Source organism: Carassius auratus, linkage group LG28B (assembly GCF_003368295.1).
Source record: "Carassius auratus strain Wakin linkage group LG28B, ASM336829v1, whole genome shotgun sequence".
Taxonomy (NCBI): Eukaryota; Metazoa; Chordata; class Actinopteri; order Cypriniformes; family Cyprinidae; genus Carassius; species Carassius auratus.
This window is the reverse complement of record NC_039293.1, coordinates 181828-197470: the sequence shown is the minus strand read 5'-3', so window position 1 is coordinate 197470 and position 15643 is coordinate 181828. Positions and strand designations below refer to the sequence as shown.

The 15643-nt window shown below is 35.2% G+C and overlaps 2 protein-coding genes across 2 annotated transcripts in view; both read right to left on the bottom strand.

Annotated features, from left to right (window-relative positions):
* The window catches only part of LOC113067627 (CREB-binding protein-like), a 42461-nt gene extending 37175 nt beyond the window's left edge, over positions 1-5286 (bottom strand). The window contains exons 1-6 of the mRNA XM_026239993.1: positions 4951-5286; positions 3173-3276; positions 2758-3037; positions 2490-2655; positions 1601-1672; positions 1111-1198 (exon numbers count right to left, since the gene is read on the bottom strand). Of these exons, the coding sequence (XP_026095778.1) occupies positions 1111-1198; positions 1601-1672; positions 2490-2655; positions 2758-3037; positions 3173-3276; positions 4951-5226 (986 nt within the window). The 5' untranslated portion in view covers positions 5227-5286. The remainder of the gene's footprint in view (positions 1-1110; positions 1199-1600; positions 1673-2489; positions 2656-2757; positions 3038-3172; positions 3277-4950) is intronic.
* Positions 5287-5293: 7 nt separating this feature from the next.
* On the bottom strand, positions 5294-9744 carry LOC113067521 (uncharacterized). Its single transcript, XM_026239905.1, has 7 exons — positions 9657-9744; positions 9312-9408; positions 8707-9052; positions 8124-8265; positions 7855-7961; positions 6208-6530; positions 5294-5333 (listed from the first exon to the last, which is right to left on the bottom strand). Exons 3-7 carry the CDS (start codon positions 8716-8718, stop codon positions 5294-5296), a joined length of 624 nt encoding a protein of 207 aa, XP_026095690.1. The 5' UTR covers positions 8719-9052; positions 9312-9408; positions 9657-9744.
* Positions 9745-15643: the final 5899 nt, after the last annotated feature.

Genomic DNA, 15643 nt, shown 5'->3' with positions numbered 1-15643 from the left:
TCCGAGCCCATGTTAACGGATGAGAGATGTTCACACTGCGCGCAGTAGAAGGCTAGAAATAAAAACATGAAAAAATAATTAATATCTAATCTAGCACATGAGCATAGAGAGAGTTGTGAGTGCACAGGATGCAGTTTTAGTGAGAGGAGACGTTTTAAATGCGCACACTCTCTCCGGGCGAGAGCAGCGTGTTTTTGAGCAAGCGCGTCTGGTTTTGTGACAGAGCAAAGGGAATCTGTCTGTGAACAGAGAGATTCGCGCTCGTGCATTATTTTAAATGTCATTTTGCATTACAATAATGCGCTCTCGCTGCTGCACCACACATTTATATATATATATATAACAAATCTATTTCAACACCTGAGGTACTGCTACAATTAATGAGCTCTATGAACAATGCATGGCAAAAAATAAAAAAAAAAGTCCCTGGACACAGGATTTATTTATATATATTTTTTGCCATAAGTCTAGAAATTTGTTACACGCTTACTATAGTGATTATTTTGACTTATGTCTGTTCTAGAGACATTACAACTTTTTGATAAAGCTCTAATTCGTTTTCTTTTGTAAATATGTTTCAAAATCATCCTGAATGCATTTATGAAAGCAAATCTGTGTGTCAAAACCGTGATTAAAATCGAAATTCGAAAATTGATCAAAGAAATTGCGTTCGTGTTTTTTATTTTATTTTATTTTTTTATATCCCACAGCCCTAGTTCATCCAATAAATACAGTTAACATTATAGCTTCTGAGTGCTAAGTTATTAACACAACAATAGTGGGGTCAGTTAATTTTTTGGCAGTGGGCCGCGCAAAACTTATGTGTTTGGTTGTTCGGGCCGCGAGTTAAAAAAGGTTGGGAACCACTGCTCTAGAGGACAACTTCAGTCCACTAGAGGGAGCCACAGGATAAGAAATCTTTCAACTCTGCGCATTGACTTTAGTTTTCAGACAGCTAAATTTACAAATAATTGCACACCCTATTGGTGCATCCATACACTTTTATAATATGAGATATCGAAATTTCAACTGCTTATAGCTACAGAATTGCTGAATGCTTCCCGCTCTGCAGTTTGTAAGAGGTTAAAGGTGAAGCGTGAAGAGACTCACTTGTTGAGGGATGAGGGGAAAGAGGAATCTGTGTGAAGGTTCGTCTGTTCGGGCATACCGTTACCGCTGATGTTCATCTGGTTAGTGCCTGATGATGTTGTAGGAAACCAGACAGGGGATACACACACATACACAATATGAGGAGCAGCATATCCATACTGAGTGCAGATGTATGACATACTGTATAAGATGTCAGCAGATGTATGACATACTGACACCCCGAATCGGCCTGAATATGCCTGCTATTAAAAATCAACTAATTGATAAACCTTTTGCCATGTGCCATGCATCAAATGTGTGCAAAATGCTTGGACCACTCTCTATGAGGAACCTAATCACACCTGGATGCCTATCTGTGACAATCTGTCACTCCTTTCTGCTCTAGCTGTCTTAGGCTTCAAAAACACTTAAAGCATAATTATGTCATAAGACAGTTATTAACTGCTTTCCACTCGTAGAACACTAATAAACAAAATCACTACAACCTTACCTGAATGAGCTGAATGTGCATGATCTTGTTTGCTCTGAGGTCCATAGTATGGTCCATACTTTGCACTGTATGCTGAACAGATTTCATATTAGCAATTAGTTACTGGTGCTTGAAAATGAACTGTGTAGTACTCATTTATAACAGTACACATCTAGGCCTGCCACAATAACAGCTTTTGGTTGTGCGATATATTGCCCAAGAAATAATTGTGATAAACGATATTGTCAGTTTAAAGACAATTTTATGCCATTGAATATATAATCATAATGTAACAGCATAATAATGCAAGAAGGCCTACACACTTCCAAGTGACAACAAACTTTTAATTTTTAAGAATATTTAGATCATGAAATTATCAAAATATTAGATACCTTAAACTTGAATAAGTATGAAATAAACATTTTCTAACAAAAAGTGCAAAGTAACAAGTAGGAATAAGAAAATGCACAAACAACTTGTCTGGAGATCTACAGATTTTACCTCTGACCTTCTTTTCTCTGTAAATTAAGGGTGCACATTATTGCTGAAAAACACAACGACTACTTATCAGTCAGATGTCCATATGCACGAAGGCACAGATCCCTAAACAAGGCCATATCTGCAGATGAAACTTTGTTTTAGAAGCAATTTTTAAATTTGAACTTGCACCTCATGACTACACCACGTTATGTAAGAGAAGCTGCAGATTAAATTGATGCAAGTGGAATGTTAAAAACACGGAGACATTCATTTTTAAGTAAATATAATGGGCGATATATTGCATCAACAAAAATTATTGAGGCCATGTACATACATTGCGTGATAAGTAGATATATTGATTATTGCGACAGGCCTATACACATCTCTATAGCAAACTGAAATGGCATGCTATCAACATAGCAGCACATACCTGGGGAGTCAGCACACATGTTCACACTTAGAACTTCATCCCTTTCTTGGAGCGCTTCTGCATTAATGGTATTTTGATGTGGTTTCCACTGCCAGTTGGTTGCAGGGGATGGGAAGGCCTGGCATGTTGTGGGACAAAACCCCTGAATATTTAATGCCTGCATGAACTGAACAAAAGTAAAAACTGTTAAATACACAAGTTAAAATTAATTAGTATGCAGATTAAATATATGCAACTAAAAAAAAAATAAAAATAAAAAAACTCTTACTTTGGACACTTGCAAGAAGGACGACCCACTTAAGAGCATAGCAGCATCAGCAAGCTCCAGATCTCCAGCTGGTTTGTTCTTGACATAGGGCTGGCTGGACCAATGCTTGCGATGGTGACAGTGAGGACAGGTCTGGTAAACATGCACAAGTGTTCCCACTTCTGTTCTCTGTATTGAACAGGGTTTTAAGCAGGCAGGGCAGTTTTTGAACAGCTCCATGAGGTTCTCCTCATAAACAATGAACTTCCTCATTTTATGGGGTGGTGTTGCATTTAAAGTACTATAATAAACAGCAAAAGAGAGAGAAAAAAAGAGAAGTTATTACATCACATAAAAATATTATTATTAAAAATAATTGATGGAAAAGGTTTTATTTTTTTAATTTTTTTAAAAAGCACTAGTTTTCTACGAGTACCTCTCATCATAGCAGTTGCTGTCATCAGCCTCTCTTCTGGGCTTTTTCGAGGGGCAAGAGTTAGTAAGAGCTTCTTCCTCAAGTGGCCTTTTAAGTTGATTCACCTGATTGATATGAAAATATGTTTACAGCCTGGTACAAACAATGGTTTTGGTCTAGCTAATTTTTCCCTTCATGATCGAATAATGCATTTAGTTAAAAAATAACTATTGAGTCCACCTGGCACATATTCTTTAATTAAGGCTGTCATGACCCTTCTAAACGAAACTCGGTGTGTAAATGGGATTCAGTGTCTTTTGTTGTTGTTTTTATTCACACAGTAGATTATATAAAAATTTGACATCCCACACCTCAAGACGGCGGTAATGCCTATATGTCTAATGCACTCGTTTGCGAGCTCCCAATAAAAACCACAGAAGCAGCAGCTCCGTTATTTTCTGACAGGAAAATACATCAAAGATTATAGTTTACGTGTAGCGCGTCAATTCTGCATGGTATGTTGTTGTATCATGTACTGTAATTCCTAATGCTACCTCTAGCGACGTTGTATTGTAAAAAGAAGGAGTGGGTTCAGTGTTGCCAGACGTACGATAATTATCGTATTTGTATGATATTTTTTACCTCTGTACGATCAATAATGAAAAAAATCCCATTATGTACTTTAATTTCAGATGGCTGTAGCAGTCATAGGGCTGCTTTACTCATACACGAAATCGGCTCATTACAGACACTCTAAATGCGTTCGTGTGCACCTCAGGGTGTGTTAAGAATGCAGGAGTGCGCCCTGCTTTAAAGCCAACGAGCACTAGTTGCGGTACATGACACCAAGAACCCAGAGCCGGTGTATCCATAAGGGCACAAGGGGCACCAACCATTCACAACAACTAAGGGGGCACCACATGACACAAGCTTTAAAAATATTTTTCGTAAATTGTTTTATTATTAACTTGAAATTCTTAAAAGACCATACATAACTTGTTTATAAACACTAACTTAACAATAATAATAATAATACATTATAAATAAATAAAGATTATGACCTCTATCAGTCTCCCCCTTCCGTCCCTGTCAGAGTTGAGTTCAGGGAGCGAAAGTTTTTTTAAAAAAAACGAGTGAAGAATGAGCTCAGGACGACAATGACACAGAAGCGATTGACTGCACTCTCGCTTGCTCTCCCTGTTTACCATTGAAGTTAAAGTTAAAACATTACCGTCTCTACAGCCGAGAGAGGGCGCTTTCTGCTGCTCAGTGCTCCTGGTCTCAGCTTTGGTGGGGACACCCCCATACCCCATTCTATCATCCTGGGTAACACATACTATCACCAGTCAGCCTAGTCAGCCAATACTGCTAGTTTATTTATGTAAAACTCTCACCCTCACTCTCTTTGCGTGTGTATGAGACAAAGCGACGGCGAGTCGTGCGCTTTACACTAATAAAAAAAAGAAGTGAAATTGAAAGTTTCGCTCAGTCAGTGTTCGGCGAGTGAAAATATATCTAACGTTACTAAACTTATACTCAGCCCCCAACTCACACACTAGTGAGTTTTATATATATATATATATATATATATATATATATATATATATATATATATATATATATATATATATATATATATATATATATATATATATATATATATATATATATATATATATGACACACATATAAACGAATGTCTTTAAATTTTTGTAATAAGACAATTTGACCACTTTCCGTTCCGTGGTTATTTAGCAAAAGGCAAATAAAATTGTTACGAGTTAAATCTACACACATACCTCTGAAGGGGCAGAAAATCCCTCTCGACATGGTACCGCATCACTCCTCAAACGCAAACTGCGTTGATCAACAAGTTCGAATTCGACCTTTTTCCAGCTCTCGTAGCTCTCCCGAGAAAAATGATTGCTACACACAAACATTTTTGATGTGTCGGTAGATAACGGAAGGCGAAGCGCCTCCAACCAGAGTTTAGCCCTGGCGGCATCGCGGGGAAAGCGATGCAACGTAACGTTACCTGAACTTTTACAGCCACGAAACCAACACCTGCGACCCATCGTGAAAGCATTGTTCACTCAGTCTCACAGCTGATATATACCGACAAGCATGACGTGATGTCATGACTCATTTAGGAGGAGAATCCATCAACGCGTCACTGATGCACCTACAGGAAGAAGTTGTAATACATACTGTACATGCCTTTTTGCAGATTTTAAAACCGGAAGATGAACCGGAGTTCAACTTTAAGGCATTTTTTTCCCAACAATTAAAGCTAACATTGTCTTAACTGATGATCGACACACATTAAACCTGTTGAAAATAGAAGAGAAAAAACTTTATACAAATTAATACAAGAAGTCCCAGTGTGTGTGATACTTCTATTAATTATGATTTTCTAAAAATGTGAGATGAAGTCAGTTACTCATAGTTTAACACACATTTTTGTTTTAAAATTTACTTACATTTCCTAAATCAAATAGCTTGGAATCATTAATTGGGCCAACTTAAGTGATAGAATAAAATAAAATAATTGAGATGGCTCTTCTGTTATCATGCATTAGTTCAGCTCTTTCATTCGCCCTGTGTTTTCATCACAATAAAGTCTCAAACAGAAGCAATGGAATTGAAAGTTCATAAGGAGCACAATTCCATACACTATTAAAACGGATGTGTTAAAAACAACATATCCTCCAAGTGAATGTCAGGCCAGATTATCAGCAGTAAATAAGCATATTGTGCCAAATAACACTGAACCTTGGCCATTTATCTGAACTTCTAACCCTCTGGTTTCCAGAAATGTAATATCCTCCAACAATGGCTCAAATATTTTGTTCAAACCATATACTTTGTCAATGGAATTAAAAAGCAAACATAAGTGGATGTTTTCAAGAGATGAGTTAAATCTAGCAGGTAATTTCCTCAAACAAAAATAAACTGCTCCCATTTTGTGAAATTTGGTTTTAGACCCTAAACGATTTGTTGTTTCAAAATCATCAAAATAAAGTTTAATTTGTAAAGCTTGAGAAAATCTGCTGTACAATTTGTGATTTTTAAAATGTGAGCCATCACAGTAGTCAGGCAATTTACCATAACTTTCGTTTAAAATCACAAAAAGCTTTTGCATTTGTTCATTGTCAAAAAGAAACTTCAGTGTATCAATAATAGATATGTATTGACATGTATCTGCTATTAACACTTGAGTTAATTTACCTTGCTTTCTTGCAGTGTCACCTCTGTTTCCAAGGAAGATTTCTGTTGGCTTGATAAAAGAACTGTTTTCAGCAAAATACTTGGTCATTTTGTAGGGGGTATCAACTTCCTCAAACATATTTCGTCCTCTTTCAAAATCTTCCATCAAAGTCTGCAATTCAACATTGGGTATAGAGTAACAATTAAGCAGAGATGTGGTCCTCTCTTGCAAACAGTCCAGAGTATCACAGAGTAGTTCTTTTGTGCATGTGATGCTTCTTTGCACATCGGTCAGGGTACAATTTGAAGAGGAGTACATTTTTGCAACAAATGCTGCCGCACAACTTTGGTAGTCAGAAGTCCTGCAATTACTGGAGCCATCAAAATTTGTCTCTAGAATATCAGCAGCAGAGCAAGATGCAGCTGAGAAGTCCTCACTCATGCTGGTGTCAGAGTCTTGTTCTAAATGTACTGGGTTTGCAGCTTGAGCATGCTCTCTATTGAGATGTTTAGCATAAGAATTGAAGTTATGGTATGTCCGTTGACAGTTGTTTTGACTACAAACAATTGTATAATCCTGTCCATCAGAAAGTGCATGGACATGCATAAGATGACTTCAAAGTTTCTGAATGTCTTTCGAAGTAGATTTTTTGCACTTCGGACATCTGTACATGGCGGTACAATTTAGGAAAGTGCTTGAAGCTTTGAAATACACCCAAAAATGTAAATTCTGTCATTAATTACTTACCCTTATGTCGTTCCAAACCCATAAGACTTTTGTTGTTCTTAGGATCACAATTTAGGTACGCCATGAGGGAAAGTAATTGATGACAGAATAATTTTATTTGGTCTATTATACCTTTAATTCATCTGCATTAATTGAACTATAGGCCAGGGATATTTTCTTATTTTTGTTAAAATGAAAATAGGCATAAATTATTTTATCGGAATGTTATTGGATTATAAAAGCTTGAGGTGTAAACAACAACATCAGCTGATTTTTTTACAAAAAAATCCCGATATGCCTTGCAGATAAGTCGAAAAGCTCACATATGCTCAGGGTGTTCTAGTGATAAAAATCACGCAAGTAGTGTTGTCATTCTTGAAGCAAACTTTTCCCTGAATGATGATTAGCTTTACGGTTTTGGATCACTGCATTTAATAAAAAAAATGTACATACAGAATGAAACATCCAGCATGATAGGGTTAACAGTCACTAGCATGAGCTGCAACAACATCCTCCCCTGGGTCCTAATGCCCATTCGATAATAAATAAAATGAAAATACATAAATAACTTTAAGACACTAGGCAAAAATGTGTTTTAAAAATATCTGCAAAAATCTATCATGCATACCTAAAAAAAAAAAAAAAAAAAAAGTAACAGTATAGTTTTATGCAAACTGAGTCATATAATTTAATAACGTCACAAAGTGCTTTAACCAAAAACTGACAAACATTAATAAAACTAACATAAAAAGACAATCAAGTTGCTTACTGCCTTAATGTCCAGGAGATTAGCAAGGGCTGACTTTGTACTGCATTTGGCCCACCCTTTGTTCCTTCCTGATGCAGTGGGGGGCAGGAATGTAATAAAACATGAATCTGTAGTATGATAGAAAAACACAAAATATAATGACATTTTTCATGGCTGGTATAATGGCGGACTTTAAAATCCAACCTTGCCTTAAGAGAACTAACTACTAAAACTAATGGTGTCCACTGAAAGAAAAAACACATTTTGACAGAATGACCAAAGTAGCCTACCTTCACTCTCATTATCAGTTGGCATGACCAGAGGATTTTTCACTGTGGACATCTTTTGCAATTTTGGAACAATATTTCCTTCCCATTTTCGGAGAAAGGGGTCAGCCTTACCAGGAAACATTTTTCCAAACTCAGTGTCAAGCTACAACATGGGATAGAATACACAATTACAACACTACTGTGTTTCCTCAGTATATTCACAAAATATTGAGTCTTTTCGTTGTCGAGCAATTTAAACTTCAGAGAGGCATTGTGGGCCATTCCAGGTTATGAATAACAGTAAAAAAATTAAATAAAACATAAAAAGATTATGGTTAAGGAATACGAAGACAAACATTTTATATACTGATAGATATATATATATATATATATATATATATATATGTGTGTGTGTGTGTGTGTGTGTATATAAATTGCATAGATGAATCTCTCACCATAAGACTAGTATTTCGCGCTAACAAAGTAAAAATACAAAAACATTTTGAATTCATGTGGAATTAATATATACCAGCCATGTCCCTTTGCTAAAAAGTCTATTCATACCTAGCTATAAGGAAAAGCCATGCAAAGCACAAGTCCTTACCAAGTATGGCATGTCTACAAATCGAGGATATTGTTAAAAAATCTCTTTCACTGTTGGGGACTTTTTTGCGACCCATGACCTGCGATTACTGTATGTTTTCTCCATGCCCAACTTGATGGTATTGAGGTTTTCTGAAGATGGTTTCATCCTTTTGATCACAGTCATCCACTCCCGAGAGGACTCCTCCTCTCCTTCAGCAGGTACCTCCAAAGTGATGGACACTCCAGAGGAATCACTGACTATGTTTGCGCTGGTAGCGACACTGATCATCATGAAGTTTCCTCTGTAGATTTCGAAGTCTCATCTCAATAAATCCACTGTGGGAGACTGGGTCATAGAAATGTTCCTGGATGAAAATCGGAGGATAACAATTGTAACCTTTACAAGAACCCATGATGTGTGACAAGCAAACCAGCAGAGTGGATGTATACTTTTAGTGTTATTGTAATTGGAATATTGGTAATAAAAAATAAAATAAAAAAACGAATTAGTCACCAGAATTTCCATTGATTTGTAACCTGTAAACTAATTAACATACCACACTTAATATTTCAATTTGCATTTATTTAAAGTTGGCTTTGGGTGTTTTAATAAATGCAACCTACAAATCCTTAATTCTCTTCTCCCATCTTGATCTTCAGAGAAGGAAACAGTGTTACCACGCTTTCTGCCAACATCCGTTTCTCTTCATTACAAGGGTAACTATAAGCAAAACAAAGACAAAGCATGGAAGAACTACCCAATTCAACTCGTACATAATACATTAAAATAAAATATAAGAACCAAATTCAGTCAGTTTTCTCTGCTGCTGATCAGCAGTTTGTTTTATACGTTTTTTTTCCAATTATGTTCAAATTATTAAAAGTAATCAGTGTGTTTTCAAAGTATTCAACATCTTTAAGTTATCACATTCACAGTTGTTTTAGTTAATTTCTCAAGTGTAAACTTACAATCCACTTTGTTCCACCAACGCGCTGACCCCCATCTTCACAAGGAGCTTTCTTGATGTCTCTGAAAGCATTCCTGAAGCTTTATAATCCTTATATACAGTATTGTTCAAAATAATAGCAGTACAATGTGACTAACCAGAATAATCCAGGTTTTTCGTATATTTTTTATTGCTACGTGGCAAACAAGTTACCAGTAGGTTCAGTAGATTCTCAGAAAACAAATGAGACCCAGCATTCATGATATGCACGCTCTTAAGGCTGTGCAATTGGGCAATTAGTTGAATTAGTTGAAAGGGGTGTGTTCAAAAAAATAGCAGTGTGGCATTCAATCACTGAGGTCATCAATTTTGTGAAGAAACAGGTGTGAATCAGGTGGCCCCTATTTAAGGATGAAGCCAACACTTGTTGAACATGCATTTGAAAGCTGAGGAAAATGGGTCATTCAAGACATTGTTCAGAAGAACAGCGTACTTTGATTAAAAAGTTGATTAGAGAGGGGAAAACCTATAAAGAGGTGCAAAAAATGATAGGCTGTTCAGCTAAAATGATCTCCAATGCCTTAAAATGGAGAGCAAAACCAGAGAGACGTGGAAGAAAACGGAAGACAACCATCAAAATGGATAGAAGAATAACCAGAATGGCAAAGGCTCAGCCAATGATCACCTCCAGGATGATCAAAGACAGTCTGGAGTTACCTGTAAGTACTGTGACAGTTAGAAGACGTCTGTGTGAAGCTAATCTATTTTCAAGAATCCCCCGCAAAGTCCCTCTGTTAAAAAAAAGGCATGTGCAGAAGAGGTTACAATTTGCCAAAGAACACATCAACTGGCCTAAAGAGAAATGGAGGAACATTTTGTGGACTGATGAGAGTAAAATTGTTCTTTTTGGGTCCAAGGGCCACAGGCAGTTTGTGAGACGACCCCCAAACTCTGAATTCAAGCCACAGTACACAGTGAAGCCAGTGAAGCATGGAGGTGCAAGCATCATGATATGGGCATGTTTCTCCTACTATGGTGTTGGGCCTATTTATCGCATACCAGGGATCATGGATCAGTTTGCATATGTTAAAATACTTGAAGAGGTCATGTTGCCCTATGCTGAAGAGGACATGCCCTTGAAATGGTTGTTTCAACAAGACAATGACCCAAAACACACTAGTAAACGGGCAAAGTCTTGGTTCCAAACCAACAAAATTAATGTTATGGAGTGGCCAGCCCAATCTCCAGACCTTAATCCAATTGAGAACTTGTGGGGTGATATCAAAAATGCTGTTTCTGAAGCAAAACCAAGAAATGTGAATGAATTGTGGAATGTTGTTAAAGAATCATGGAATGGAATAACAGCTGAGAGGTGCCACAAGTTGGTTGACTCTATGCCACACAGATGTCAAGCAGTTTTAAAAAACTGTGGTCATACAACTAAATATTAGTTTAGTGATTCACAGGATTGCTAAATCCCAGAAAAAAAAAATGTTTGTACAAAATAGTTTTGAGTTTGTACAGTCAAAGGTAGACACTGCTATTTTTTTGAACACACCCCTTTCAACTAATTGCCCAATTGCACAGCCTTAAGAGCGTGCATATCATGAATGCTGGGTCTTGTTTGTTTTCTGACAATCTACTGAACCTACTGGTAACTTGTTTGCCACGTAGCAATAAAAAATATACTAAAAACCTTGATTATTCTGGTTAGTCACATTGTACTGCTATTATTTTGAACAATACTGTATACTTGGACCTTTGCTTTCAATTAGTGCTCGCATTGTGTCTACATCAAATATATTACGTTGATGCTGGAAATATAAAAAGCACAAAGAAGTTCTTATTAGAGGAGTTAGTGATTCAGTTACTTAAAGTCACTCACTTATATTGCTCCAGATTGAATCAGCAGTTTTGAAAGAACTGATGAATGATTCACTCACTGATACAAGTGTACAGACGATTAGTTTCTGTGGAATGGGCAAACAAATTCAAACAGAGTGATACAAATATTGAAAAGAGTGCTGTTATTTCAGCACTCAAATTTTATATACAAACCTTCTGCTGACTACTTGGACCAGCTTCATGCATGTTCTTTGGTGCAACCTTCAAAAATAAAATAAAATAAATTTAAAAAAGTTTAAATATGTTCAAGTATATTACAAGTAATTATGTATATGAAAGTCCTCCATGAACATACATTCTGTTGATGATTTGGACTGGCTGAATCTACATCCAAATATTTCATCCTTAAAGGACAACAAATGTAACAAGTAGTACAATAATAAAGATACGAAATAAAATGAAACTGCATTATGTTATGCACAAAAGTTTAAAGTGATCTGTTACCAATTGATAAGTTTAACTTATAAAGTTTTCTGTTTCTGGTCTGAATAGAACTTCTTGCAAAAAACTGTGTCAATGTGCCTGATGGCATGGTGATTTTTATTATTATTTTGTTTTGTGTTTATATGAAATCAGGGTTACAATGTACATGACACAAAAGTTTGAGGTGTAATACTATAGGCAAATGCTGAAGCATTTTATGGTGGATGATCATAAAATATATACAAAGTTAAACAATCCCAAACTAGTAAAGTGTCTTTACTATTGACATGTTAATAGGAGTTCATTAGCTACCATTATGTACCATGCAAATTAAAAAAGAAAGTGTAAATACTTTACATTATCATTTGTAATCATCATCAGTAGTAGATATACGATAGCTTATGTCATGATGATTTATGACTTTGACCTTTGACCTTTTGACAGGTTGAACTTCCGGTAACCTTATGATGGATGGGCGGAACAAATGAGATCAAGGGTTAACCTATGACCTTTCCATGCATCGATCATGTGGTTTTTGACAGAAAGTTTTACCCTATTGACCTAATTAGTTCTAAATCATGGTTTTGACGGCTAGTTTAAACGGAAGATGAAAGACTCCTCACGCATCGATCATGTGCTTTTGACATAAAGTTTTACCCTATTGACCTGTTAGTTCTAAATTAAAACGGTATATGAAAGACTCCCCAATCATCGATCATGCGGTTTTGACAGAAGTTGTTTGAAGTTGTGTCAGTTAGTTTGTTTGAAGTTTGTGCCAGTTGTTTGAACTCTGTGTCAGTTAGCTTGTTTGAAGTTTATCACAGTTATACGGTTATGTGTGTGTGTGTGGTTATACGGCTTCTCCCCCTCCCATTACATTTATGAGCGGTGTATAAATGGGGTCGGTGTGTTCTACATTTTATATATATATATATATATATATATATACATTCTATAATTTATATATATTAAAACAATTAAAGGTTGAAAAACATTTCAGTTATATAATTTATATAATCTAAAACACATTTTAATTATTTCACATTTATATATATAAAACATTATATAATTTATATAATCTAAAACACATTTTAGTTTTCACATTTATATATAAAACATTTTATAATTTATATAATCTAAAACACATTTTAATTATTTCACATTTATTTATATATATATATATATTATATATATATATATATATATATATATATATATATATATATATATATATATATATATATATATATATATATATATATATATATATATATATATATATATAACACATTCTATAATTTATATAATATACATAATCTAAAAACAATTTAACTAAGGTTGAAAAGCTATACACCTACCTTATTTAGACAGAAGCTTCAGCTTTGTGAGAAACGGGGCTCCAGCTCCATCTGTCGGACTCTCTTTGAATGATAGCACACGGTTGAGCCGTGCTTGTGCCCCAGGAGAGATACGGAGAGATAGCGCGCCTGCAGGCGCGCGCTCGTGCCCCAGGGAGTGAGACAGAGACTTTGTAGTACAACAGTACAACAGACTTCGAAAACACGTAGTTCTTTATATAATATACATATTCTAAGGTTGAAAAACATTCTGTTATTTTAAAAAAGGTTATAAATTAAACCGTATAAAAAAATATACTGAAACCGACTGTTTCAGATAAAACAAGATCCAATGTTTTTTTTGTTTTTTTTAGAGAGCAGAAAGGAGGTATTTTCACATCACCTTCCTGACCTGCAAGTATTCACAGCGTCTGTGTTTGCACGCCACAGTGCACACTCGTCGGAATTTACTACAAATCATAATATCTTCAAAGAAATTTTTTCATTAAAACCAAACATATCTCACGCGGGAGTACCATGTTTTTGACAGTTTTCTGACGGTTCACCTATGAATTACGTTTGGTGCGCAACTAGCATCTCTTGTACCCCCCTCTCTCTCTCTCTCCCTCTGATTGCCTGTGTACACACATTCGTCTCCAAGTCTTATTTCTTCTTTTAAATGTATATAAACAAAACATTTACATTAGTTTGTTCATCACTAAAAATATACATTTTACCAGGATCGGGGAAAAAATATATAATTGAACAGACGAAGAATATGGTCTATTGAGGAACCCGGACGTGTCATTGACACAATTCAGTTAAATTCATTTCACATTATTTGTTGCAGACATTTTCTATATTATATTTAAAACCTTTTATATCCATCTTTATATCATATCTTTTCCAAAAAGCTGTTTAATTATTTTATTTTAACCGTACAGCTACAGTACCACCATACAATAAAATGCTGCATGCACGTACACTTTTAAGCGATTCTGAATTATGACTAGCCTATAAATTTCATCATAAAGCCACACGTACCTTGTTATATCACTATAATATCCACGGCGCTATACAAATTTGTATTCTGATAAACCATATAAACAAGCGGACATACGCGTGGACATATCAAGTTAAAAAGAGACTTATCTCTATTTTAAACAATATTAAATATATATGACGGCATGTAACTAAACCGGAACATACATTTTAAACAAGTATTCATCTTTTTAAAAACACATCACCGTAACAGACAAGTTTACTAAACCACAACAGATAATTTTATCATACATTTTTTTTTTTATAATGTATTCAATCAATACTTATACAACATATACAAACACATTTTAAACATATTTTAAACAAAAACTAATCATAAACGCAGCCTTCTCAAAATTACAGACAATCATGCTGATCACATATTATGGATATTCAGACTTCTAGCCATTAATACGTTTTAGGATAATGAAAAACACCAATGTCTGAGGGGTGTCAAAATATCTCCAGTCCCCCCAAAACCCACTCAGACTCCAGGGGTTAAAGAATATGGAAATAAATAATTATATAATGACATCATCATCCTAAAGCAATTCATTAAACAAAAAAAGTATTCAACATTTAAGTTAATCAAACTTATAAAACACACCATACTCCTCTTTTTTAAAAAAGATAACTTATTTTAAATGTGATAGCATAGTATATACAATAAACATTTCTGATGATACATATAAAAATTATCCCTTACAGTTTTAGACCGGTGAGAGATGTCCAAACATGAATGAAATATCCCCAAAATAAAATAATACGACTTAAAAAATAAAATAAAAATGATTAAATCATAAACAGAATCTCACAGGTCCTCGTAGTGAAATGTATGTGAGACCTGAGGGGGCTGCTTCACACACACCCCGCGCAGGCGAGGGTGGAGTTCCAGACCGCATGATCTAAGTCAATGGTATACATTATTTCAAAGCTAACATTAATGTAATGTTTTTAATAATCAGTTCCCCCAGTACATCTGATGTCCGTTGATTCTTAATTCAACAAAATGATGATATATATTACCTAAAATATTTATATTTTATATAATATTATATAATAAACAATTATTTTATATCATATTATATCATATCATATATATGATTATATATATTAGATGCGTCATGCATTAATCACTTTAGATTCTTTAAAGTTCTTATTTTTAGCACCATCTTCAAAGTTTTCATACCATCTCTCTCTCTCTCTCTCTCTCTCTCTCTCTCTCTCTCTCTCTCTCTCTCTCTCTCTCCCTCTCTCCCTCACACCCACACACACACACGCACACACACACACACACACACAC

Bases quoted from the DNA above. Each gene is read 5' to 3' on its own strand.
- LOC113067521 (XM_026239905.1), bottom strand. The intron at 7,962-8,123 runs GTAGGCTACTTT...ATCATACTACAG, and splicing joins AACTGATAATGAGAGTGAAG to ATTCATGTTTTATTACATTC. The intron at 6,531-7,854 runs GTAAGCAACTTG...GTTGAATTGCAG, and splicing joins ATCTCCTGGACATTAAGGCA to ACTTTGATGGAAGATTTTGA.